Source organism: Perognathus longimembris, chromosome 17, assembly GCF_023159225.1.
Source record: "Perognathus longimembris pacificus isolate PPM17 chromosome 17, ASM2315922v1, whole genome shotgun sequence".
NCBI classification, from domain to species: domain Eukaryota; kingdom Metazoa; phylum Chordata; class Mammalia; order Rodentia; family Heteromyidae; genus Perognathus; species Perognathus longimembris.
Window position 1 is genome coordinate 43,321,889 of NC_063177.1, and position 27,105 is coordinate 43,348,993.

At 35.4% G+C, this 27,105-nt stretch overlaps 1 protein-coding gene across 2 annotated transcripts in view; it reads left to right on the forward strand.

Moving 5' to 3' along the window:
* LOC125366510 overlaps positions 1–27,105 on the forward strand; it is a 77,615-nt gene that overhangs the window by 34,613 nt on the left and 15,897 nt on the right. For both annotated transcript variants that reach the window (XM_048367261.1, XM_048367262.1), the window contains exons 23-37: positions 841–894; positions 2,310–2,414; positions 3,454–3,507; positions 4,789–4,893; positions 8,433–8,486; positions 9,012–9,116; positions 9,523–9,576; positions 10,853–10,957; positions 12,890–12,943; positions 13,464–13,568; positions 15,328–15,381; positions 19,663–19,716; positions 22,337–22,441; positions 22,919–22,972; positions 26,745–26,798. In XM_048367261.1, the coding sequence (XP_048223218.1) occupies positions 841–894; positions 2,310–2,414; positions 3,454–3,507; positions 4,789–4,893; positions 8,433–8,486; positions 9,012–9,116; positions 9,523–9,576; positions 10,853–10,957; positions 12,890–12,943; positions 13,464–13,568; positions 15,328–15,381; positions 19,663–19,716; positions 22,337–22,441; positions 22,919–22,972; positions 26,745–26,798 (1,116 nt within the window). The remainder of the gene's footprint in view (positions 1–840; positions 895–2,309; positions 2,415–3,453; positions 3,508–4,788; positions 4,894–8,432; positions 8,487–9,011; positions 9,117–9,522; positions 9,577–10,852; positions 10,958–12,889; positions 12,944–13,463; positions 13,569–15,327; positions 15,382–19,662; positions 19,717–22,336; positions 22,442–22,918; positions 22,973–26,744; positions 26,799–27,105) is intronic.

A 27,105-nucleotide genomic window follows, 5' to 3' on the forward strand; every position in this document is an offset into this window, starting at 1 on the left:
GATGCAGGGCCTGTGTATTCTAAATCAATGAGGCATTCAAAATGGTCACCTCTCCAGAGGGAAGGCACTTCTGTATTGGAAGCAATTCCAAGAAGAAGAATAAGGCAAGGAGCTTTCAAAACTCAATACTTTACCTGATGGAGGAATGACTACTTGGACTAATATAGGACAGCATCTAATAAACAATCCTGAAAAATACTGAAGAAAGTTAATTTAGGCATAAGATTAATTTCAGCCAAGGAGGCCATCCTGACTGAAGAGTCTAGATTTGCAGCAGAAATGGTTCTTTTGCTTCTTTTATAGCTCAAAAATACTAATAAATTATAATTGATAATGATGATTTAAAATGAAAATTTAATCAATTATGTCATTCTGCAGTTTGTTATAATAATGTCTTTCAGGACATTATCACTACAATTATTACCTGGAGGCAAAAATACACATCTAGGTCAAATAGACATTTATACCTTCTCCTTCTCATGCTCTATTAGTGATATGAATCACTTCTAAATTTTAACCTTATACTAAATTTAAAAAGTATGTGCCAAAGTATCCACACAAGTAAACAAGTTTCATAGAAAGAAAAACTTGAAATTCAACTTTTGTATACCCTGTATATGATTCAATAACTTGGAAAATAGGAAGCCTAAGTTATATGCCATTATGGTCATTTTACCATGAAGGATTATTTTTCCTTCTGTATGATCTTGAAAGAGATTTTAAGATGAAGTGAAATTATAAACAAAATTTTACAGCAAGTCTTGGATGATTGGTACATTTCTTTGGTATCCCATGTCATATTCTACTATCAATGCATGTAATTTATGCTTTATTTTACAGATGATGGAAAAGCTGTCATTAAAAAGGTGATGGATGAAATAAAAAAATTCTTAGGTAAGTAAAAAGGTTGCCATAAAATATATCTATCAGCCTCCTCTTATTCTAGTTTTGACTTATATTTTATAACCCAATCACTTTAATAGTTGTGGAGTGTTAATTTTTTACTATTGATACTGTATTTACTACATTTAGATGTTAGATCATTTAAGGCTTAACAACAGATTAAAGGACTGGGTGTCTTAATATCTTGTTATTTTACTCTGTAATTTACTTTTCCAAGAAATTCACAACAAGCATTATTTATACAAAACTCTACTTGGAATAATAAATATATAAAATAATTGTCCTTGTTACAGTGACTACATAATCACATAATTCAGACTAAAAAACTACTTGCAGAGAATGCAGATGGTTTAGTTACTCTCTTGTGTTATTATAATTACTGGTCAATTATGCAACCAAAATTTAGAATCTGTCGTCCATAGATTTAGGAGTTTTCTTTTCAATAAATTGTAGAAGTAACTTTTTATGATTTCTCTATTGATGTACATCTCTCTATGGATATGTGTGTATGTCTATACCTTGAGTCCACCTTATATATTGATTTGTTATGTGCACTTTTGACTAAACACAGTTAAGAAATTATCTTAAGAGGAAAAGGAACTTCACATTATTATCAGCTGTGTTCAAGTTGTATGATCTTCTGGATGTTTCTCTACCCTTAATTTTGTAAAAATATGCCTTCCCAAAAGCAAATGATACCTCCCCCTGAAAAAGGTAAAAGTTATAATAATATTCCCAAGCCAAAAAGGCCATGTAAAATGCTTACTTTAGGTGTTAAGGTAAGCGGTTGAGATTTGTTGAAAGATGACATGTCTTTAGCAGTAGTTGGATGATTATGGAAAAAAATGAATCAAGCATCTGCAGTATTTGAATTAAAGATAAGCAAATGAGGCCTAGTTTGGGGAGAGTAATATTAATGTGTAAAACAGTAATTGTGTGATGGTAGTATTGTCTATTCCATGTGGTTGCAAATTATGGATGCACAGGACTGGGAATATGACCTAGTGGTATACAAGAAGCCCTGGGTTCGATTCTTCAGCACCACATATATAGAAAAAGCCAGAAGTGGTGCTATGGCTCAAGAGGTAGAGTGCTAGAAGAAGCCAGGGACAATGCTCAGGCCTTGAGTTCAAGCCACAGAGCTGGCATATATATATATTTCTTTGCATCTCTATCTACGGATCCATATAAAGAAGGAGAAAAGTTAAAGGTCTACTATATGTGTGTGGGAAAAAAAAAACATGTATATGTATCTATCTACTGAGAGAGAGAGTGAAATTTTATTCTGCCCTTGCATTGCATGTTCTCAAATTGTAGGTGATTCTTTATGAGCATGGATATTTCATTATTTAGAATCATTAAATGACTTGCTAAACTCTCAAAATCTGTATCCTCATTTTTCAAAGGAAAAAAGGTTGATGTCAGCAATCTTCAAAATCTCCTTCGGACCATGGGAATTGAGTTAACTGATACAGAGTGCTCAAAACTGAAGGAATCCCTGCCCACTGATGGTGAGCCAGAAAAGGGCCTTGACATTATAGCTTTTTTTGAGAATTTGCAAAACTTTTCTGTAATGTTTCCTCTGGAGATTTCTGAATTTTATTAAAATTAAACTTCTAAGTTATGTAGGAACTATGCAATTGTTAATTGTATTTTATTTTTAAATCATTAAAAATCCAGTCATGTGAGTTAAGAAAATACTAACTTAATAAATACCCTGAATTATTGGCTTCATTGTCCTCAGAGGTAGAAAGGCAAATGAGAAAAGGAAAAGGCTGGGAGTAGGAAGGGAAAGGAGAAAGAGAAAAATGGAAGCAACAGTATAATGAAATTGTTAAAGGCACTTTCCTAAGTCTCCATACTCAGATTTAAATTGTGGTTCTACCACTTAACCCTTATGTTGAAGAAATTACTTCTTGACCTCTCTATGACTCAGTTTGTACAATGGGACAAACATTAAATAAGAAAAAGCTATTTGAAATTGTGATTGACATGTACAAGCTTTGATAACAAATTAAGTGTTAGGCTGTTACCATAGTTGAGATTTCCATGATGATAATAATGATAATTATGGTGGTGATGGTGGTAGTATTGGTTACAGTAATGGTGCTTAAGAATGAGCCAAATTCACAGTTTCTTTAGATGACAAAGATCATAGAGATTTGGGCTGGGAATATAGCCTAGTGGCAAGAGTGCTTGACTCTTATACATGTAGCCCTGGGTTCGATTCCCCAGCACCACATATATAGAAAATGGCCAGAAGTGGCGCTGTGGCTCAAGTGGCAGAGTGCTAGCCTTGAGCAAAAAGGAAGCCAGGGACAGTGCTCAGGCCCTGAGTCCAAGGCAGGACGGGCAAAAAAAAAAAAAAAAATATCATAGAGATTTGTTATTTTTTAAAATAATTTGCCCTCCCAACTTTCATTATTATGGCTATATACAGTGATTTTTTAGAGAAAATTATTAAAAACTGTTTCTAAAGTGCTAGATTATCAAATGCTCTTTTGAGACTTTCTGCAATTTCATTCTGAGATAGATTTTTTTTTCTTATAGCTGCTGGACAGGTGTTTCAAAATAGGATGCTGGATGGTGTAATGTCTATTCCAGGTAATTTAAACATGAAATTCCTAGATTTATAGTTATAATACTGTGAATATTATTAACAGACCCAATATCTATGCTTATTTAAATATTTATATTTTATTAGATAATATCTTTACTTTTATTTTTGTATCTTTCCCTGAGTTTTTCCAAACCTTAATGAAGGGGAAAAAGTTATACTCTTTTTTTTTGTTTCCTTTTTCTTTTCTTTTCTTTTCTGAATCCTTCTGACCAGTAGATGGCAGTCGAAAGACTTTCTGGGATATGTCTGTTTTCACCTGTGAGTTTAAATAGAATCTCCAGTGAAGAGCTGGGAATATGGCCTACTGGCAAGAGTGCTTGCCTCATATACATGAAGCCCTGGGTTCGAGATTCCTCAACACCACATATATAGAAAACGGCCAGAGGTGGCGCTGTGGCTCAAGTGGCAGAGTGCTAGCCTTGAGCAAAAAGAAGCCAGGGACAGTGCTCAGGCCCTGAGTTCAAGGCCCAGGACTGGCAAAAAAAAAAAGTACCAATAAAAAAAAAAATCTCCAGTGAAGACTTGTGGGTCCTCAACCCCTGGAGTAACTGTGTGACACAGTTACATTAAACTTGTAGCTACTTCTCCCAGGTCAAAAATATCACCCCTAAAGTAATAATAAAACTATTATGGGATTGTAAAAGAATATAATAAGATTGTAAAAGGAAAACTATTGAGGAGGGTCAGAGATGAGCAGAAGTAAGGAGGTGAAAAGGAAGAGGGTATGGGAGTGAATATCATGGAAATATGTATACATACATATATATGTAAACTGATTCAAAAGGAGACAAAAGAAGGAGATTAAGAAAGAATAATACGGTGACTTTGGACAAAGTACATTATATGCATTTATGGAAAAATCACAATGAAACTCCTTTGTACAATTAAATTACACTAATAAAATATTAAAAAGATTCATTAGAAGTTTATATACAATAGAGCTATTTTATAAATTTATGACATGTAAACTCAGAGACTGTGACCAAAATGACCTAGTTTTCAGGAAACAGAAAGATTAGTTACTTTGGCTTTGGTTGAAAAGTTACGAAGTTCTTGTATATTCCCTTATCCTCTGGTCAAGGTTTAAGGAAACAGGTTCTTATCACTTGGCACTGATTTTTTCAGTCATTAGTATAGCTTATTTTCATGATTCTTTCTTTATTACATTTCTTAAGTAATAATGACTATTTAAATAAAGTAAGATGTGTTCAGAACTATATTTGAAGTCATTTAACTTGTCTATTTGAATTTACTCTTTTTCTAAGGTGTGGTAGTTAATGTTAACGACCTAAACAAAGTTTTGGGGAGCATGGGATTTGAACTCACAGAAAAAGAACTTGACAGTGTGACGGAGAACCTTCCAGTTAACTGTGAGCATGAAATATATAATATATCCCAATATTTCTGGAACCTCAGAGGGGCTGTATTCAAATATCTGTTAAATATATCCCTACTTTCATGTCTCTGGGAACTATGAAATTCAACATGACCAGAAAGAAATTCATTATATTTTAATTGAATAGACTGTCACATATTCTAGGGGTGTCCTCTGTTTCTCAAGTCAGTCATAATAGATCTGAAATCTAGAGTCATCTTTCACTGTGTCTTTTTCTTCACTCTTGTTTCAAACTTAGTTTGACATCCTAAAATTTTTTAACCCATTCCTGACAGTTTTTTACAATTGTAATTATTCCTAACCCTTGTTATCCGAGACTTATTACACCAGAGATGCCATTCAACTAGTATTTGTAGATTTGATCTTCTTACTAATATTTAAGATGTCAGACATTTTTCATATGGTTGATATGAAATAGTATCTCATTTAAAATTTTTCATTTCCTAATTGCCAGTGAGGTTTTCTTTTTATAACCTTTCAGATCATATAAACGTCCTCTACTTGAATTGCCTTTCTATATAGCTTACCTATGTTTTGGGCTCTTATAGATTTTTTTTTTCCAGAGTTGAGGATCAAACTTGGGGCCTTGCACTCTCCAGGCAGGTGCTCTTCCACTGAGCTAAATCCCCAGCCCCAGTTTACCTATGTTTTATATGCCAGTCTTTTTTTAAAAAATTATATATGTATGCAAGAGTCTCACCTCCCAGTCAGTGGCATATCACGCCACTGAAATGATCATCTCTCAGATAAGTTGTTAATTTTAGTGAGTTAAATTTTTCATAATTTTTATTTTAATTTGCTTTCCCTCTAGAAAAAAAATTACCTTTTTATCAAATTATATAAATTTCTTTCTTCTGTTTTCACATGTTAGGCATATTCCTTTAAAAATGATAAGGAATTCATTTTGGTTTTGTTGTGAGTTCAAGATCTAACCTTTTCTTTTTTTTCTTTTTTTTTTGCCAGTCCTGGGGCTTGGACTCAGGGCCTGAGCACTGTCCCTGGCTTCTTTTTGCTCAAGGCTAGCACTCTGCCACTTGAGCCACAGCGCCACTTCTGGCCATTTTCTGTATATGTGCTGCTGGGGAATTGAACGCAGGGCCTCATGTATACGAGGCAAGCACTCTTGCCACTAGGCCATATCCCCAGCCCCAAGATCTAACCTTTTCTAAATAACCAGTTTTTCATTAGGCCTTTTTCCAACTGATTGGTAAAGGAAACTTTTACATATAAGCTAGACTCTATTTCTGTTTTAACACTATTTTATTGGTCCATAATTTTACTGTAATTTTTAAGCCCATTATTTTTCTTTTCACATTTTGTTAGCTAGAAATGTCAGGGCAATGTTGGATAGTAGAGGTAATAATAGGAATGTTTATCCACTTAATATTTTAACAGAAAGGTTTCCAAAGTTTCACCATTGCATAATGGTATCTGCTCTTAGGAGATTTTTATTTAACTGAAGTGAAAGTCATTTATTCACATAACAAGACATTAACCATTTAAGGTAAATGATTTAATAGTACTAGAACATTCAATATTGTGTAACTGCTACTTCTAGTTCTTAAATATTTTCATTATACAATTAAGAATTCCCATTGTCAGCCCAGCACCAGTGGTGACTCCTGTAATCATAAATTACTCAGGAGGCTGATACCTGGAGAACTCTGATTCAAAATCAGCCTGAACAGAAAAGTCTATGATATTCCATCTCCAATTAACCAGCACAATGCCTGACCAGAGGTGTGGCTCATTTGGTAGAGCACCAGCCATAAGCAACAGCCCCAGTAAAAGAATCCCCAGTGTCTTTCACCCGCCCCCCCCCCCAGTACTGGGGTTTGAATATAGTGCCGTTTGATTAATAAGCAGGTGCACTAACACTTGAGCTATGCCCCCACCTTTCTGCTCTCTTTAAAGCAGTGAGTTTACATTAATTCTTTCTTCAGTATTAAAGTAATACATTAAAATGAGTTTGGAATTGTTTCTTCCTGTTACTTTGGAAAAGTTTGAGGAAAAAATGGTGTTAATTCTTTTTTGAATGTTGATAGAATTCATTAGTGAAACTATCTGGCCTGAGTTTTTCATTGCTAAGAGGTTTTAAATTATTGATTCAATTTCTAGTTTAAGGGGTGTTCATGTGTTCTTGAATAATTTTTGGTAGGTACATTTTAGGAATGTGTCCACTTCATCTAGATTCATGTAATTCATTACTATGTAGTTATACTATCCTCATATAATTCTTTTATTTCTGTGCAATCTAAAGTGATATTCTTGTTTTTATTTCTGATTTTAGTATTTTATGTCTCTTCTCTCCCTCTTTTAAAATCAAGCTACCTAACTGTCCATTTTATAGGTCTTTTTGGCCTTTGGTTTTCTAGTTTTTCCCTATGTTCCTATACTCTTACTTTTACTGTGGCTTTCTATTAGCTTTAAGTTTAGTTTATGATTGGCTTTCTAGGGATTATGATAGGCTCAGACTGAGGAATGTGCTGGAGAGTTAGCAAGTTTGAATATTGTTAATGGAGGGAATAGTAAATGGTTATGACTCCTAGGGTGATTAATAGGTAGACAATAAAGTTGGCCACATATCCCAAAAGCCTATTGCATAACTTGGACTATATTAACAACACTTTGCATATTTAATAAATGCATTACTAGTAGAAATGTTTTTTTTTTTTTTTTTTTTTGGCCAGTCCTGGGCCTTGGACTCAGGGCCTGAGCACTGTCCCTGGCTTCTTCCTGCTCAAGGCTAGCACTCTGCCACTTGAGCCACAGCGCCACTTCTGGCCATTTTCTGTATATGTGGTGCTGGGGAATCGAACCTAGGGCCTCGTGTATCCGAGGCAGGCACTCTTGCCACTAGGCTATATCCCCAGCCCCATACTAGTAGAAATGTTTTAATGAAGAAGAAAACAGAATGCTTTAGTAGCTGCCTCAAATATATAAAAATAATTGTTTCTGGCTAGCCATAAGAACTAAAATTTATTCAAGAAAAGATGAAGATAAATTTTATTAAGAAAACATATGAGACTTCATGACCTGTGTAAATCAAATCTTGTAGTCCTTGTGAAGCACTATATAATTTTTTTTAATCAGTCATGGGCCTCGAACTCAGAGCATGGGCACTGTCCCTTAGCTTTTATGCTCAAGGCTAGCTCTCTATCACTTTGAACCACAATGCTGCTACTACTTTTCTTGTGGTTAATTGGAGATAAGACACTCATTGACTTTCCTGCCTGGGCTGGCTTTGAATAACAATCTTCAGATCTCAGTCTGCTGAGTAACTAGGATTACAGGCATAAGCCACTAGCACTGGGTGCACTATAGCATTTTATAGCCTAAAGATTAATATAACCCAGAAATAGTTGGAATTTAATTTTATTGGATGAAATCTAGTAATTATGAACTAAATATGACTTTGGAAATTAATAAAAGAGAAGACTTTACTGAGGGCTGTAAGTAAAAGCTTTATGCATTTCTTTAAACTTATAATCTAATTGTACCTTTTTCTGTTAGCGGATGGGAAGGTTGATCTCAATGAGGTAATAGATGAAGTAAAAGCTATTATAGGTAAGTCAAAAATACTTTGAATCTAAGGATATAAATTCATACTAAATTATGTTTAATGATAACTTCATCATAACTCATTTATTTAAGACATATTTTCCTTTTTATTCATGAATGAGATACATCTAAATTCACAGAGTTGAAATATAGATTATCTGTATTTTAGGAACAATATTGGTAGCAAGCTTGTTTTACTAGGTTGTATATTACATATTTTGCAACTAGTATGGATAGCACTGTAGATTAAATAAAGCTTTGATAAAGATATAGGAAATTATGAAAAGGCTAACATGAATTGCATACAGACTAAATTGTAAGTGTAGATGATCATATTTACAGTAAGCACTTTATCACTATATTTTCTTGCATACTATATTGTTGTATCCGCCAGATTATGATACATTTCATATGTATTTATATTGGAGTTTTGCTCTTGATTCAGTAATTTGAGATCAATGTTACATAAGAAAAGATACAAGTAATTTTTAAAATTCTTATATATGTTATGATTTTTTTTATTATTTGGAGGAGAGGAAATCAATATCCATGATGTAAAAGATGTTCTGGAAAACATTGGAATAGAACTTACAGATAAGGAATGCTTGGAGCTATTGGAAAAGTTGCCCATTCATGGTAAGTAGTTAAAATGTCACTCTACTAGTGATTTTTCAAGTTAGGGGCAATATTTCTTCCAAGAAGACTTTTGACAAAATAGAAACCGTTTTGAATACCACAGTGAGGGTGGGGATAACATATCTAATGGATATACGTAATTGGTTAATATTGTCCTACAATGAATAGGACAATCCCCACAAAGCAAACATTATCTAGCCCCAACTGAAAATTCTACAATGATGCCTAAATTTAAAGGGAATTTTTATTTGTGTGCTTTTATGAAAAAAAAAATCTTGTCCCAGTTGATACCCAAAGGAAAGGCTTGTCAAAAAAGTAACCTAATCCTGCTTGTTTCTGGAATTATTTTTATTTCATCTTGGTACCTCTTACCTCCCTTTGACCTGAATTGTCCTTTTTCCTACAGCTCATGAAATAATCTATCAGAACAGATTGCTGGAAGGTATAAAGACTTTTGGAGGTAAGATGGAAACAAATACATTTGAAGGTTTTGTGAAGCCAGATGCTGGTGTCTCATGCTGTCATCCTAGCTTCTCAAGAGGCTGAAATCTGAGGTTGTGGTTCAAAACCAGCTTAGTCCACCAGACTTACTTCCAAAATGCTACCAAAAAAGCCGAAGTGGAGCTGTGGCTCAAAGTGGTAGAGTTCTAGCCTTGGTCACAAAAGCTCAGTGACAGTGAGTCCAGACTCCGAGTTTAGTGAGCCCAGACCCCGAGTTTAAGCCCCAGGACCAGCCAAAAGAAAAGTGTGATTTGTACTTATTTCCTAGACATGTAAACACAACCCCTGCTTTCTTTTATATATTATACCTCTAACTCTTATCTTTAAGATTCTTCTATAGAGTACTCTATGCTTTACTATTTTTGCTGTGGAGAAATGTACATGACAAAATATTACAATTTCAACCATTCAATATATACTTTAGTAATATTAAGTTCATTTCCAGTGTTGTGATACCATTACCCCTACCCATCTCTAAAACATTTTTATCACTGCAGACCGAATTTCTGTGGCTGTAAATACTCATTCCCTTCACCCTTCCACTCCTAGTAACCTCTAGTCTACTTTCTATGCATGTGTCTCTTCTAAATAGAAACCACTTAATTTTAATAAGTGGGTACTTGTTAATTTTTTATTTATGAATATTTATTTATTTGTACTCTGCTGGGCACCAGTGGGTCATACCTGTATAGTACTAGCTACTCAGGAGGCTGAGAGCTGAAGATTATGGTTCAAAGCCAGCCTGGGCAGGAATGTCCGTAAGACTCTTATCTCCAGTTAACCACCAGAAAACTGGAAGTGGCCCTATTCAAATGGTAGATCACTAGCCTTGAGCTGAAGAGCTCAGGGACAACACCCAGGCCCAGAGCTCAAGCTCCATGACTGACTACCTGTTTCTCTCTCTCTCTTTCTCTCTCTCTCTCTCTCTGTATATATACTTATATAATATATAATATATATCCTTATTTAATTTTATATGTCAAATTTTAGAGGAGAGTTCCATAGTCTTTGGAACTTCCCAAATTTTGGTAGAAGTTGGAATAAACAAAATCTAAACCAGTACCTTTAAAAAAGAAAAGACTTGCTTTAATTCAATTAATATCCAAAGTCAACCAATCTGAACATTGAGTCATTAACAGCAGCCACCCTATTAATTGGCAAATAAAAAAAGGATTACCCATTTTTACCACATTTTAGAATTACTGTACTTTACTCTTACTATCTTTCTTTCTTAGAAGGGAAAATTGAGGCCAGCAAACTGGACACAGTTCTGAGAACCATGGGGATTGACCTCACAGCAGAAGAACTTCAAGATCTGGAACAGAGTCTGCCAGTTAGTGGTAAGCATCTGCACTACCATTCAATCAGGGTAACATAATGGTTAGAAGCACAGATACTGGAGACAGAATACCTGGTTTTGAATTCTGGCCTTTCTGCTTAATGGTTGTATCATGCTAAGGTTTCTATGTGCCATTTTCCTCATCTCTGAAAGGGTCTATTAGTAACATCTAATTACAGAAGTTTGTTAGGATCAAATTAAATCACCATCGTTGCTATGTTATTAATCAATACTGGCCTATCCTTAAGCCTCTCTGAAAATACAGTAGATAGACATTTGAATCTCTTCAAAATGCTACTGACACTGAGCCACTTAGAAGAACGTTGAAAAGAACTCAAGAAGAAAGTAAGAACAGACCCCTTCTCTTGGTGTTTATATCAACCTAGTGACTTCTTTTTACTGAAAATTCTACATGTTGCTGAGAATGCCGCTGAGACTACTGAAGGGCCAAATAGGAGGTAGGAAAAAGAAAACAAGTGGAAGAAGGTACAGAGTGGCAGTGGAACACAAGAGAATTAAAATTACAATAGGCAAACAAAAAACACCTAATGGGAAAAAAAACCTTCCATTTAAAATTGTTTTAACTACACAGAAATTATTTTTCCTCTGGCCATTTTGAAATAGAAAGCAAAGTTAAAATAGTTAGTGGTCAACCTTTAGTTCCTCATACCAGTAATTCTGATCAGCTTGTTTGACATTCTGTCTCCTAAGATTCCCAAATAAAATAGCCAGGTTTTATTGACCACAAGTATGATCTTACCCCATTTATAACCTCCACAAGTAATTCAAAAATTATTCAGTTATAATAATGTGTAAGTTGTATGGGCCAACTTTATAAGAATGGAAATCTTCAAAACTTAAAATAATGAAATAAAACCCAGTGCCCACAGCTTATGCTTGTACCCTTAGCTACCTGGGAGGATTAGAATAGCAAAACTGCAATTCAAGGCAGGCTGGGCAGAAAAGTTCACAAGACTCCATCTCAACCTGTAGCTGGGCCTGGTGGCACACAACTGTCATCTGAAGCTTAGTAACAGGCTGGCACTGAGAGAGTTTCAGGCCAACCCAGGCAGAAAAGTCAATCTCAAGGGGAGAAGCTGAGTGTGGTGGTATGTGCTTGTCATCTCAGATATGCTTAGGAAGCCTTAAGTAGACCACAATCCATGCACATTCCTGAGCAGGAAGTAAGACTATCTCAAAAACAACCAGTATACAAAAGGGCCAAAGAAATGGCTTAGTGATAGAACACCTGCCTACCACTAAGTAATATCTCATCAAAACCCAGTATTACCAAAATAAGACTGAAATATGGGGGCTGGGAATATGGCCTAGTGGCAAGAGTGCTTGCCTCCTATACATGAGGCCCTGGATTCGATTCCTCCGCACCACATATACAGAAAATGGCCAGAAGTGGCGCTGTGGCTCAAGTGGCAGAGTGCTAGCCTTGAGCAAAAAAGAAGCCAGGGACAGTGCTCAGGCCCTGAGTTCACGGCCTAGGACTGGCCAAAAAAAAAAAAAAGACTGAAATATGATACATACTTTTTTGTTTAGTAGCCAGCTAAAATAATAATCATCTAAGATCCAAATGCTAAAAAGCAGCTGAAAATTTTAATATCTTTTTTTATTATATATATATTTTTTTATCAAACTGAATTACAGAGAGGACAGTTTCATACATTAGGCATTGGATACATTTCTTGTACTGTTTGTTACCTCGTCCCTCATTCCCCCTTCCCCCCACGAGTGAAAATTTTAATATCTTAAAGCAAGAAAAGTTGATGTCCTATTGTGAACATAACTACATTTGTGAAATTAAAACCTTTTAATTTGTCTCACAATAACGAAGGGGAAAGTAAATTTTACAGTAAGTAATTTCTACTAAATTCTTTTGCTCATTTTGTTCTGTTCAGTGTTACTATATGTTTTCTTGCAGTTGATGGGAAAATCGATGTAAAGAAGGTGATGGATGAAGCAAAAGACTTCATAGGTGAGTGATATACCACTAACAAACTGAGACTTCACAATGATTCCTGTCTCTCATTGCTGTTCCCAGTGTTCAGTAAAAAGCGTTGTCTTAGATTACATAAAGTTCGAGAAGATGAAGCAAAAAATTACAAAAATAACTATAGGACTCAATCCATAGTATGAAATCTTATGTTCTGTAGAACTCTTCTAATATATTACTCCTTGGGAAATTTGAGGTAGACAAAGTGGCACTGGTAATTTTTAAGGAGTAGAGTTAACATTGTCAACAGTATTAACAAAAATCATATGACAATTTTTATGGAGGTCTTTGTATTAGCCACCTATATGGTTGTCAACAGTAATGGAACCAAATTTATTTTTTCCTAGAATTCAGAAAGAAACTTTGTATATTGCCATAGAAGGAATCACTAAAATTCCAACTCCCCAAAGACAGTACAATGAAAAAGGACTGCATTATGTTTTTGCAAGTCACTATAATACAGTTGCATCATTAACACATTTACCTGTCACTAACTTTTTAGGTGACAAGGTTGATATAAAAATCCTGGAAGATGTACTGCGAAAAATGGGAATTGAACTTGCAGATAAGGAATATGCAAAGCTAATTAAAACCCTGCCACTTAGTGGTAAGCTTATAAATACTTCTTCCTTACTATTATTATCTTTATTTATTATTATTATTATTATCTTTAATTATACAAAAGGGGTCTCTAGTTACCTGGTTCTGTTCTCACATATGTACATTGAATATTTTGAGTATATTCTCCCAGCCTTCCTCTCTCCATTTGTCTCCTTTCCCTCTCTATGACTTCTTCCCCACTCCCAACATCATACATTTCAGCTCTGCTGGAACTTTCTTAACATTATTTCACAACCCTGGGAGTAAAATTCAAAGGCTTTAGAATTTAATGGCAACAAATTAAGGAAATAATGGAAATTTAAATTACAGGAAATTTAAGCTCTGAATTATTTTTCTAACAGCCCCACATCCAAACTGAGAGATAAATTACAAAATAAATAGTGTACTTACAAATGTGAAAATTATGAATTAAACCCTGACCCTAATGTCTTCTTAGAGACTTCAATGAGCTGGGCACTAGTGGCTCACACCAGTAATCCTAGCTACTCAAGAGGCTGAGATCTGATGATTGTGGTTTGAAACCAGCCCAGGCAGGAAACACTATGAGACTCTTATCTCCAACAAACTACTCAGCAAAAGCCAGAAGTGGCATGTGGCTCAAGTGGTAGAATGCTATCCTTGAGCACAAAGATTATCTGGAATAGCACCAAGGCCCTGAGTTCAAACCCCAGGACCAGCAAAAGAAAAAAGAAAAAAATGACTTCAATGACATGACAACCTAATGCTTCATTGCTATATAGCATTAAAGTAGCAGTTGATCAGATTTTAATCAATTCTTTAGATTAGGTTTATTGTAAGGCTGAAATGAGTTAATAAAACAATATAAACCTAGTAAAGTATTAATACCTGTGAAATCTGGGTAAAGAATATATAAGAATTTTTGTTTTATATTTGAAACCTTCTGTAAATCTGAAATTATAAAGTCTGAAAAAAAAAAAAGAAATACTGGTTTGAGAATTACTGAGATCTCCAGTGACGACTTGTCATGTTGAGATGACTTTATTAAAATATAATCCACAATGCAGATAAAAGTGTCGTGAATCCTAATGTGTAAAATAATATAATATCATCCAGGAATTGCATCAGCTTTCTATTTTTTCTCCAGGTCATTTTGTAATATATTTTGGTGGCACTCTACATTGAAATTAGACTCTTGAATTTGCTAGGCAAGCACTCTCGAACCACAGCAGGTGTGATGTGATACTAGAAAGTCCTACAGTTTTCCAGAACGCATTCATGCATAGAATATGGAATATTATTTTCATTTTTTGTGCTGGTACTGGGGCTTGGACTTCGGAACTCAAACCTCTTGTTTCGCTTTTTCTCCTTTTTTTTCCCCCTTTGGTAGGCTGGTACTCTGCCACTTGAGCCACACCTCCAATTCCACATAATTTCTAATTTATGTATTTAATTATTTTCCATTCTCATTCATTATTCACTATATTTGTGTTTATCTTTTCCTCAGTTCCTAATAGTTATCAGTGGTATTGTTTACATCTTATTTTCCTCCTGAAGAAATCAACTCGTATTTATAAGTCCTTTCTTTTTGTTTAGTGCATTAACTTTTACTGAGTCTTAATCAATTCCTTTCTTTTTTCTGTCTTTAGGACTTTTTTAATATTCTTAATTGATCTTGAACTTGAATGATCAATTCTATCTTCTTTCTTTGTTGTTTTGCCTTCTGTTTTCATAAATTCCCTTACCTGTATTATAAAAACAAATTCATCTCCCATTTTTTCAAATAGATGATGGAAGAGTACATCCAATTAGGGCACTGAAGGAGATAACATCTTTGAAAAGTAAGTAAAACTTATAGTATACTTACAGTTCTATGTGAAATCTTTAGGCTTTGTATTTTTTTTTAACTTCTCCACTTTATAGTTTTGTTCTTATGCTTATGTTGCACTTACACACAGTGTATATACTTATATCTTCATAGGAAACACCATACTTGAAATTTCACTTCCAGAAGAGAAAGTAATATCTAGATATACACAGCAAAATTGGAAGATTAGTGTCCTTTTCTATATTTAGGAGCATTGTTCAGTAAGAGACAAAGTCAATATGGGAGTTTGGCAATAATATAAGTATTCCTTACTGTACATTAGAAATATATATATATATATTTTTTGCCAGTCCTGGGCCTTGGACTCAGGGCCTGAGCACTGTCCCTGGCTTCTTCCCGCTCAAGGCTAGCACTCTGCCACTTGAGCCACAGCACCGCTTCTGGCCGTTTTCTGTATATGTGGTGCTGGGGAATCGAACCTAGGGCTCGTGTATCCGAGGCAGGCACTCTTGCCACTAGGCCATATCCCCAGCCCGCATTAGAAATATTTTTAAAAATGAATAGCTTCTAGGTCCAGTTGCCATTAAGCCAAATCCTTCTAGGAACTTCTATGCTATGTAGGTTTGTTTTCTTTTTAACCAATACAGAATTTAAGAAAATAGATTGTTGCTAGGTTCTGGTAGCTCACACCCGTAATCCTAGCTACTCAGGAGGCTAAGATCTGAGGATCACAGTTTGAAGCTAGCCCGGCAGGAAAGCTCATAAGACTCTTACCCCCAATAAGCTATTCAATAAATCCAGAAGTGGGGCTGGGGATATAGCCTAGTGGCAAGAGTGCCTGCCTCGGATACACGAGGCCCTAGGTTCGATTCCCCAGCACCACATATACAGAAAACGGCCAGAAGCGGCGCTGTGGCTCAAGTGGCAGAGTGCTAGCCTTGAGCGGGAAGAAGCCAGGGACAGTGCTTAGGCCCTGAGTCCAAGGCCCAGGACTGGCCAAAAAAAAAAAAAAATAAATCCAGAAGTGGCACTGTGGCTCAAGTGGTAGAGCACTTGCATTGAGTAAAAAAAAGCTTAAGGACAATTCCCAAGCCCAGAGTTCAAGCCCTAGGACTCGCAAAAGAAAAAAAAAGAAAAAGAAAGAAGATAGGTTCCATTTCCATTGTTGATTTATATCCTGTTCGGAAAGTCAAATAGAAATTAGTCTTTTCAAAGCCAATAACAGCAATACTAAGACAAAGATAGAATGGTATTCTTGTTGTTTCTTTTCTTAAAATAAATACTAACTAAAAACATCCAAAACACAAACATGTTTTCCATCCTTCTTAGTCGTAATGTTCCTTTGTGTATTTTGTAAGGAGGAAAAGTTGACATCATCAAACTGAAGCCTGTCTTAAAAAGCATAGGTATCAAGCTTACTGAAAAAGAACTTGAAAAGCTAAGAGAAAATCTACAAGCTGATGGTATGTATAATAGATACTATTGTTAGTCTCCAAAGCTGAAAATTTCTAAAACTGCATTTAGTTAGTGGTGAGATAAATGTTCAAAATCTTAGGGAATCTGATTATTAGTATCAAAGTATAAATACCACCCCTTAATATTGCTGGCCTTTAGCACTGTTTTTAAGATTCTAGCTACTTCAATGAGAAATTTTGATAATATAATTTTTGTTGTTGATTTTAGTTGTCGGGCTTGAACTCAGGGCCTGGGCACAACATCTCTGAGACTCTTTATGCTCAAGGCTAGCACTCTATCACACACTTGAGCCACAGCACCACTTCTGGTCTTTTGGTGGTTAATTGGAAATAAGAATCTCACAGTATTCCCAGTCTGGCTTTGAACCACAATTCTTAAATCTCAGCCCCCTGCATAGCTAGGATTACAGGTGTGAGCCACCAATGTCAGGCTTGATAATATAATTTTAGAAAAGAAGCAATACAACCTTTAGTTAGATTATATGGCTGTGTATATAAACAGTGCAGGAAAGAAACCAAACAAAACATATTAAAACCATTTTGGTTCAGGTGCTTCTATGAAATGCAGTCAATCATAAAAAACAACTCAAATTTTTTCTTTAAGCTAGAAATAACCAAGTAGAAATATAAGTAGAAAATGTCCTATTTTGTAATAATAACTATGTAGTATCTATAAATAAATTTAACCAAAATGGGACTTTCATAACCAGGAATAATGTATTAAATCCTACTACATGAATTAGATTTTCCCCAGTCTCAAGTTTTACTAAATATTTTCAGAGAGGAAAAACATTTTTTGTAAAAAAAGAGATCTGAGACATAAAGGGCAGGTTTATAGGTTCTCTCCCATGTCATCCCTGCCTTTCTAGCCCGTTGTAAAATGTGTTAATGCCACAGTTACATCAGATAACAGAAACATTTGAAATATTAATTAAAAAACAAATTGCAAAATAATAGTAGTAGCTCCTTTTAATAACTACCTTGAATGTAAATGGCTTAAATTTTCTAATCAAACAATGTAGTATGGGTGAATGGACATAAAAATTAAGACCCAAGAATATTGTACCTAAAAGAGATTAAATTCAGGCCAGTTTTGTAGTACTAAGGATTAAACTCTTGTCCTTATTGCTTGCTAAAAAAAGCACTCTACCACTTGAGCCACATCTCCAGTCCTTTTGCTTTCTTTAGCTTTGTTTTTTTCATTTTCCTACTTCTTGCCTCCCATGTAGCTGGGATTGCAGACATACATCCACCACACCTGGCTTGTTTTTGAGATGGGCACATAGTAACTTTTTTCTAAGCTTGCTTCAAACTATGATTCTCCTTTCTCAACCTCCCAAGTAAGTGATATTACAGATACATACCACCATGCACTGCTCAACTTAGTTTTTCTTCATTTCCAAAAAGAGAAGAAATTGGAAAAGAAAGTCCATAAAAATGGAACCCAAGAGGGAACATTTCCAAATTCATCAAGGTTATGGGGCTGGGGATATGGCCTAGTGGCAAGAGCGCTTGCCTCGTATACTTGAAGCCCTGGGTTCGATTCCCCAGCACCACATATACAGAAAATGGCCAGAAGTGGCACTGTGACTCAAGTGGCAGAGTGCTAGCCTTGAGCAAAAAGAAGCCAGGGACAGTGCTCAGGCCCTGAGTTCAAGGCCCAGGACTGGCAAAAAAAAAAAAAAAATCCAAATTCATCAAGGTTAGAATTTTCCTGATACCAAGACCAGTCAAAGACATAATCAAAAAAATAAAAGTAATACAGGCCAAGTTCCTGATGAAATATAGATGCAGAAATCCCCCCAAAACATCAGCTGACTGCTGAATACAATAGAACATTAATACGATTAAGTGGGATTTATTCCAAGGATATAAAAATACTCAACATATGCAAATCTATCAATGTGATACACCATTAACAGAATGAAAACAAAAAACTGTAAGGTCATCCCACAGATGCAGAAAAAAAATTTGACAAAAATTCTCAACAAATTATAGAATGTGCCTCAACATAGAAAGGTCATCTATGGCAAACCCATAGCAACTGTCCATTCAGAAGTTGGCCTTTTTTCATTTGACCTAAGACAAATACACCTGCTCCTTCCACTTTTGTTAAGAGTTGTTTGCTGACATGATCTGGGATATAGAAAATCCCAGACTAATAATAATGTTAGAAATAATTTGAAAAATTGCAAGACACAAAATAATTAGTAACAAACTATCCAAAAAATAAGGAAAAAATCTTATTTTCCTACAAGAAAATTAAATAAATACTTAGGAGTAAATTTAACAAAGGATGTGAAAACTGTAAAATACAAGTAAAAATGAAAAAGTTACAAAAAGATTAGAAATTATCTTGAGTTTGTAGATGGTGATAATTAATATTTCTAAAATGTCTGTAGTACCTCAAAACAATCCAGACACTGAATATAATTCCTACCACAATTCCAGTGACATTCCTCACAAAAATAGAAAAGCAGTCTTAAAGTTCATATACAGCCACAAAAGATCCCACATAAATAAGGAAATCTTGAGTAAGGCAAAGGAGGTATCAAACTACCTACTTCAAAATCTACCACAAGCTGGGTGTGGTGGCTCATTCCTGTATCCTAGCTACATGAAAGGCCAAGGTGTGACTCTGGCCAGTGTAGAGTGCCTGCCTAAATAAACTTTCAAGGCCTTATGTTCAAACTCTAGGACTGAAAAAAGAGAAGTTATAAATATATCTGGAATTTGTCTTCAAATATAGTCTTCATGTATGTTTCCTGAACCTATGACATCAATTACATGTCTCACTTTGGTTTTTTGATTCTTCATAGTTAATGGGCAAGTGGATCTAATGAAAGTGATAGATGGAGTGGCAGCCATTACAGGTAAGGGAAAAGTTAATGTATACACTGGATCCTGATTCTTTACAGTAGTTGTGGTTTTTCCTCATGCCTTGTTTTGTTAATTCTACCATTGTACTTCTTATTTAATGCTTTTTTCATACAACAAATGGCCTAGAAGCTGAATGTTTTCTAATGTGTTTTCTTTTTTTTTTCTCAAATTTTTATTATCAAACTGACGTACAGAGAGGTTACAGTATCATACGTTGGGCATTGGATACATTTCTTGTACTGTTTGTTGCCTTGTCCCTCATGTCCCCCTCCCTTCCCCCCCCAGGTGTTCAGTTCACTTACACCAAACAGTTTTGCAAGTATTGCTTTTGTAGTTATTTCTCTTTTTTTACCCTGTGTCTCTCGAATTTGGTATTCCCTTTGAATTTCCTACTTCCAATACCAGTAAACACGGTTTCCAATATACTCAGATAAGATTACAGAGATAGTGTAGGTACAAACATAGGAAGGTGATACAAAACATTATCAATAATAGAAACTACACAAACACATAGGACGTTGAAAGTAGTTACAACTGTGATATATCACTTGTTTCCATAACATGGAGTTCATTTCAATTAGCATCATCTTATGTGTTTCTAAGGGTATAGCTATTGGGCCTTGTGATGCTCTGCTATGGCTTGCCTAAACCTTTACTAATTATTCCCAATAAGGGAGGCCATAGAGTCCATGTTTCTTTGGGTCTGGCTCACTTCACTTAGTATAACTTTTTCCAAGTCCTTCCATTTCCTTACAAATGGAACAATGTCATTCTTTCTGATAGAGGCATAAAATTCCATTGTGTAAATGTACCACATTTTCCTGATCCATTCATCTATGGAGGGGCATCTGGGTTGGTTCCAGCTTCTCGCTATGACAAATTGTGCTGCGATGAACATTGTTGTGCTGGTGGCATTACTGTGATTTTGTTTGTGGGCTTTTGGATAGATACCCAACAGTGGGGCTGCTGGGTCATAGGGGAGTTCTATATTGAGCCTTCTGAGGAATCTCCATACTGCTTGCCAGAGTGGCTGAACCAGTTTACATTCCCACCAACAATGAAGTAGGGTTCCCTTTTGGGCACATCCCCTCCAACAATTGTTATTATTAGTTTTCTTGATATATGACATTCTTGCTGGGGTGAGATGGAATCTCAATGTTGTTTTGATTTGCATTTCCTTTATGGCCAGTGATGTAGAGCATTTTTTCATATGTCTATTGGCCATTCTCATTTCCTCATCAGAGAAGTTTCTTTGTAAGTCTTTAGCCCACTTGATGAGGGGGCTATTGGTTCTTTGCAGTTTTGTTTTGGAAGAAGGTAATTTTTTTAGTTCTGCATATATTTTAGAGATGAGGCCTTTGTCTGTTGAATGTCCGGTAAAGATCTTCTCCCAGTCTGTGGGCTTTCTGTTTATCTTGAGAGCTCTAATGTGTTTTCTACAAACAAATTTCTTTTTCCTGCTGAGCACTGGTGGCTCAAGCCTGTAATCCTAGCTACTCAGGAGGCTGAGATCTGAGGATCACAGTTCATTCAACGAAAGCCCAGGCAGGAAAGTCTGTGAAACTCTTATCTCTAATAAACTATTCAGAAAACACTGGAAATGGTGTTGTGGCTCAAGTGATAGAGTGCTAGCATTGAGCACAAAGCTGCTCAAGGACAGCACCCAGGCCCTGAGTTCAAGCCCAAGGACCAAAAAAAGAAATTCATTTTCCTTATATTAAGTCAACTAAATTCTACAATAAAATGAAGTGAATCTTATAAAAATGGATCCTAATAATAAGATCCAACAGGTTGAATTATTTTTTTTCTATATATGTGGTGCTGGGGAATTGAACCCAGGGCTTCATGTATATGAGGCAAGCACTCTTGCCACTAGGCTATATCCCCAGCCTGAGGTTGATAGAATTATTAGAATAAGGCATTTGCAATTTACTAATTGAAGAGCGAGAGGCATAGTACCCAGTTGTTGTTATTGTCATGATGTACGCCATTATTAGTATAAGCTGTCCAAGAAGCAGTCACCAAGGCAAGGACATTGTTAGGAGAAATAGCTAGATAGGATAAAATAGGAAAAAGCTGCTGGACTACAACTCAAGTCTGATTTCAGATTAAAGAACAAGGGAAGGCTCAGTGACAACCTTAGACACCAGTCAGTGTAAGGAAGACCTAACAAGGCCTTTTAGAATCTCCAGGAAAGTCAGCCACCCATGTCTCCCAAGACCAGATTTATCTTGGTGTCTGCTACACTCAGTCACTAGCCAGATTAGGCCTATGAATGATATAGGCCTAGTGCAAATTTCAGAGCAGCATCTGGGACCCATGGTCAATTGTGTTTTCTATAGTTGGAGGTCATATTGGCATTATTCCCTTCTTTATAAAACAAAATATATTTCTGTGAATAACAATCTCTTTCCATACTTGGTCAGTGCTCAATGGGCCTTACTTCCCAAGCTTATACACATCATACAGGCATCATAAATTAGCTTTTTAAATTATTTTGGTGGCAGAGGTAGTTGGGACTTGAACTCAAGGTCAGGGCCCTCTCCATAGATTCACTTCTTTATTTGAAACCATTTGACTATACTTAAATTCCATATTCATCATTTTATTAAGGAGGGAAGGTTGCTATCAACGATGTGAAAACTGTCCTGGAAGACATGGGGATAGAGCTCAAAGATAAAGAATTGTTGGAACTGGAGACAAGTTTAGTATTCGATGGTAAGCATTTCAATTACATATGTAACAAAAAAATCTTTTAGACTTCATTTGTGACAAAACTATCTTAAATTCTGAACTCTGCCAAAAACAGAAAATTCTTCTCAAAAACAAACAAAAGGAAGAAAAAATATATCCTGAGGTGAATCCATATCTACATACTTTTACTTTTAGATTGGGAAAGAACATCTCCATTATGATGAATCATACCAATGATAAAAAACCAAAACGAAGATTGATCTGGGTCTTCTGAAAAGAATAGGGCTGATAGGTTAGGAATGAGTAAAGGTGGAATTGGGTGGGGGGTGGTTAAAGAAATGTGTGCTTGATGTACCAGATCTTTCCAGTTTTCTTTCAAATTTTATTATAATGGAAAAATAAAGATCTCTACTGAGAATCATAGAAAATCAAGTTTTCCTGAGAGTATGCTGGTGATAAACCACATTTGTCCTGAGACATGGAACCTATCTTTTCTTACAGATGACGAAAAGATCTTTCAAAACAGGTTGCTAGAAGGTGTGCAGTCTCTTAAAGGTAAGTGAAATGCCTAATGGGAATGCAAATGAATATAAGATCCTCACATTGATACTGTCTTCCAAATATTAAATAGCAAATGCTAATAAGTAGATACAGCATACATAGAATGCAAATTTATTCCCACAGAAGACCAGTCAATCTTCACTTTAACAGCTGGTCTATTCTAGGAAGAAAGTTCTCCACCTTCTCAGGATTTTCCAAAACTTTTCAAAAGAAGAAACAACAGGGGCTGGGGATATGGCCTAGTGGCAAGAGTGCCTGCCTCATATACATGAGGCCCTGGGTTCGATTCCCCAGCACCACATAGAAAATGGCCAGAAGTGGCGCTGTGGCTCAAGTGGCTGAGTGCTAGCCTTGAGCAAAAAAAAGAAGCCAGGGACAGTGCTGAAGCCCTGAGTCCAAGTCCCAGGACTGGCAAAAAAACAAAAAACAAAAGAAGAAACAACAGAATTTCAAGTTGTTGTAGGGAAGAGATTGAAAATATTATTATGGTGTAAGGAACTATTAATAACCCACAAATAAACTGGGAACTCAGTTATCAGAAATCAATCCCACATGTTGTTCCAGAAACAAAGAACGGTTGAATGGTAGAATTCCTTTAAAATTTATTTTATTTTTAAAAAGAAAAGTGGAATTTTATATATTATATATAACCATATATATTAGAATATTAATATATATTAGAATATATATAGAATATAGAGAGAGAATATATATATTAGAATATTAATATATATATTAGAATGACTGAATCTAGCTGATAATCAAAGTATATTGCCTTGAATAGTTACAACTTTGGGGATAAAAGCAGTTAATATCCCCCTCAGCATATTTCAAGAAATGATTGTATTGTTAACTATATATCCCATGCCATAAATAGATCTCTTAAACTTACTACTACTATCTAGCTGAAATTCCTTATCATTTAACCAACCTCCCCCACCCCACTCATAGTCCCAATTCTACTCTCTAGTTCTATGGGTTTAACTTTTTAATATCCCACACATAACAGAGATCCTACAGTGTTTGTTTTCTTTGCGCCTGGTTTGTTTCACTCAACATGTTATAATATCTGGGTATCAATGGTTCACACTTGTAATCCTAACTATTCAAGAGGCTAAGATCTGAAGATCACAGTTTGAATCTAGCCCAGGCAAGAAACATCATGAGACTCTTATCTCCAATTACTTACCAAAAAAGCCAGGAAGTGGAGCTGTGGCTCAAGTGGTAGATCAGTAGCCTTGAGCAAAAAGCTCAAGGACTGTGCCCAAGCTCTTTCAAGCTGCAGGAACAGAAATATATATGTGTGTGTGTGTGTGTGTGTGTGTGTGTGTGTGTGTGTGTGTATTCCAGTACACGTGTGTGTGTGCACACACACGGCATATTTTCTTAATCTCTTCATTCTTGGAAGAACACAAGTGAGTTCCCCATCTTGATCACTGTGTTTAATGCTGCAATCAACATGGAAATACATGACAGTGAAATTAACTTGGAGTATAATTTAACATACTGATTTCTGATTTCTGACTTTTCAAATATGTGTCCAAATAGCAGGAATGCTGGATCATATGGCAGTTCTAAGGAATGTTCTTATTATTTTCTATAGTGACTTTACTCCTTAACAATTTATTCAGTAGTATTTAAATCTTTGAGTTGTATAGGTTGGTCCCTAAGGCAAGTCTCAAGGAAACTGACCTTAATATCAACTTTGCAGTTGACTTTCTTTATAGGTACAAAATCTCTGGTACTTGCAAGGCACCAGTGGCTCACACTGGTAATCCTAGCTACTTAGGAGGCTGAGAGCTGAGGATCACAGTTTAATGCCAGCCTGTGCAGGAAAGTCCATGAGACCCTTATCTCCATTTAACCACCAAAAAAGCCATAAGTGGAGCTCAAATGGTAGAGTGCCAGTCTTGAGCAGAAAAAGCTAAGGGACAGTGTTTAGGCCCTGATATCAAGCCCCATTACCAACACACCCATACATAAGTGTGTGTACACATAAAATTTCTGGTCTCTACTAAAATTGATGTTTTTGTAACTAAGAGGATACATTTCAATGTCTTGTCAGTTAAAAGTGATAGGTAAGTGATGTAATGGATACATTACTTAGTTTTTTCTAACCATTCTACATTGTGAACAATTATGATGTTTTTATTTTAAAATACTCTTAACTAAAAAGAATAAAATTATGGTCCATTTGTATTTTAGAGCAGCATTATTAGCTCTGGTAAGATACTTCAAGGGGGGGTCTCAGAGTTGGCTTTAGAGAATGCATGAGCTCCCCCTCCCCAACTGAAATTGCATGTAGTCTTTCTGAGCACTAGCACACAAATCATGAAATTCACACCAAGGTATGTGTCTCCAAAAGCTTTAAGAACCTTTATTTTGGCACTTGATAATTCTCTTAATGTATTATCTCTTTCTTTAGGTGGGAAGGCCAATGTTGAATACTTGAAAACTATAGTGGATAATTTTGGAATCCAGCTAATGGATGTAGAACTTAAGGATCTGATTCAAAATCTCCCTATTGGTGGTGAGCAAATCTTTCAAGCATCGTAGTTACATCAGAAGGTTTTAATTACAAAGATTCTTCTATTGGCAATAAAAGATTTAGGGTAAAGGGCTTTAGGAATGGTGGTCTGATGGGACATAATCAAGAAGCTATAAATGTGGGCAAAGCATTTTAGCAGCCAATTACCAAAATATGAAAACACTGAACTTTGAATATTGGGAATATTTATTCTCTACTCATATCATGATCCAGAGTAGACAGTCATCCACATTTTAAATAGAAAAATATGAGCTCTTAAGATAATGGCACTTGTGAATTTCTTCTGATCATTAACACATATGAGTCTGAGATCAGATAGAACTGTAAATAAAACTTTACGTTATTGAAATGGTATGTCCTAACAGTTAAGTTTTTTTAACCTAGAACTCATGAAAATAGAGATTGAATAAAATAACAGAAAATACTATCCTGTAAAATGCATACATACAGAGGAGGTGGATTTGTTCAAAGTGAATTGTGTGCACAACAAAACCTACTTCATATTACAAATTATGCTAATAATAAGCTAAAATAAAACTAAAATAAAATAAAACACTCTTGTTGAATACGGGTGGTTCACATCTGTAATCCTAGCTACTTAAGGGGCTAAAATCTGAAGGATCATGATTCAAGCCCAGCCCAGTTAGAAAAGTTGGCTGGATCCCATCCCCAAAATAACCAGCAAAAGCAGAGCTAAAGGCATGACTCAACTGACAGAATACCAACCTTGCAAGCACAAGGCTCTGAGCTCAGATCCTTTAATAACAAAAAAAAACTCTCGATTTTACTAAAAAGATAAAATAAAAAATGTTTATCATTTAAAAAAAGAAAATATTCTGTGTGCCTTTTACTTAGCAATATGCAATTAAGGTGCCTTTTACAGCTTGATAACTTACAGCTTTTGTCACTGAATAATAGATATGACCATTTCTTTATATTCAGAAATGCATATAACCATTTCTTTATTTACCTATTAGAAGAAATTTTCTTGGTCATTTCCAAGTTTGAGGATTATGAATTAAAGTACTCTAAACAAAAATAAAGAAACAAATATTGCCCCGTATTTCCTTTAAAAGCACATATAAAAATTTAGGACAGTACCTAACACATAATAAATGAGGATTTATTATCATTATGCCTATGCTTTCAATCACAATATTCTGCAATTTTTGTGAGTGTTTTTTTTTAACTCAGGATGACCTTGACCTTCTCTTACAGTTGACAGGAAGATTTCTCTACCAACACTGTTGATTAAATTGAAAGACTTCACAGGTGAGTGAGACAATGCTATAAACCTAGCATTTTGGTCCTATATTAAATTTTGATTTCCACCGATATTGCTAGTATCTTACTAAATTAAAATGTGCCACAATTTAATATATGCATGTAAGTCCCATCAGACTTTTGCAGTAGAATACATGCTGTATGTCAGTTTGAAATCCAAAGTCTATATTGGCCATGCCAGTAATATGCTTCACATCACCAAATGGTTAAACATAATTGTAAAAATATATAAAAATAGTGTGATGATGTTTAGAAGTGATCAAGAAAATATATTCACAGAAATCCTCAGGTAGCA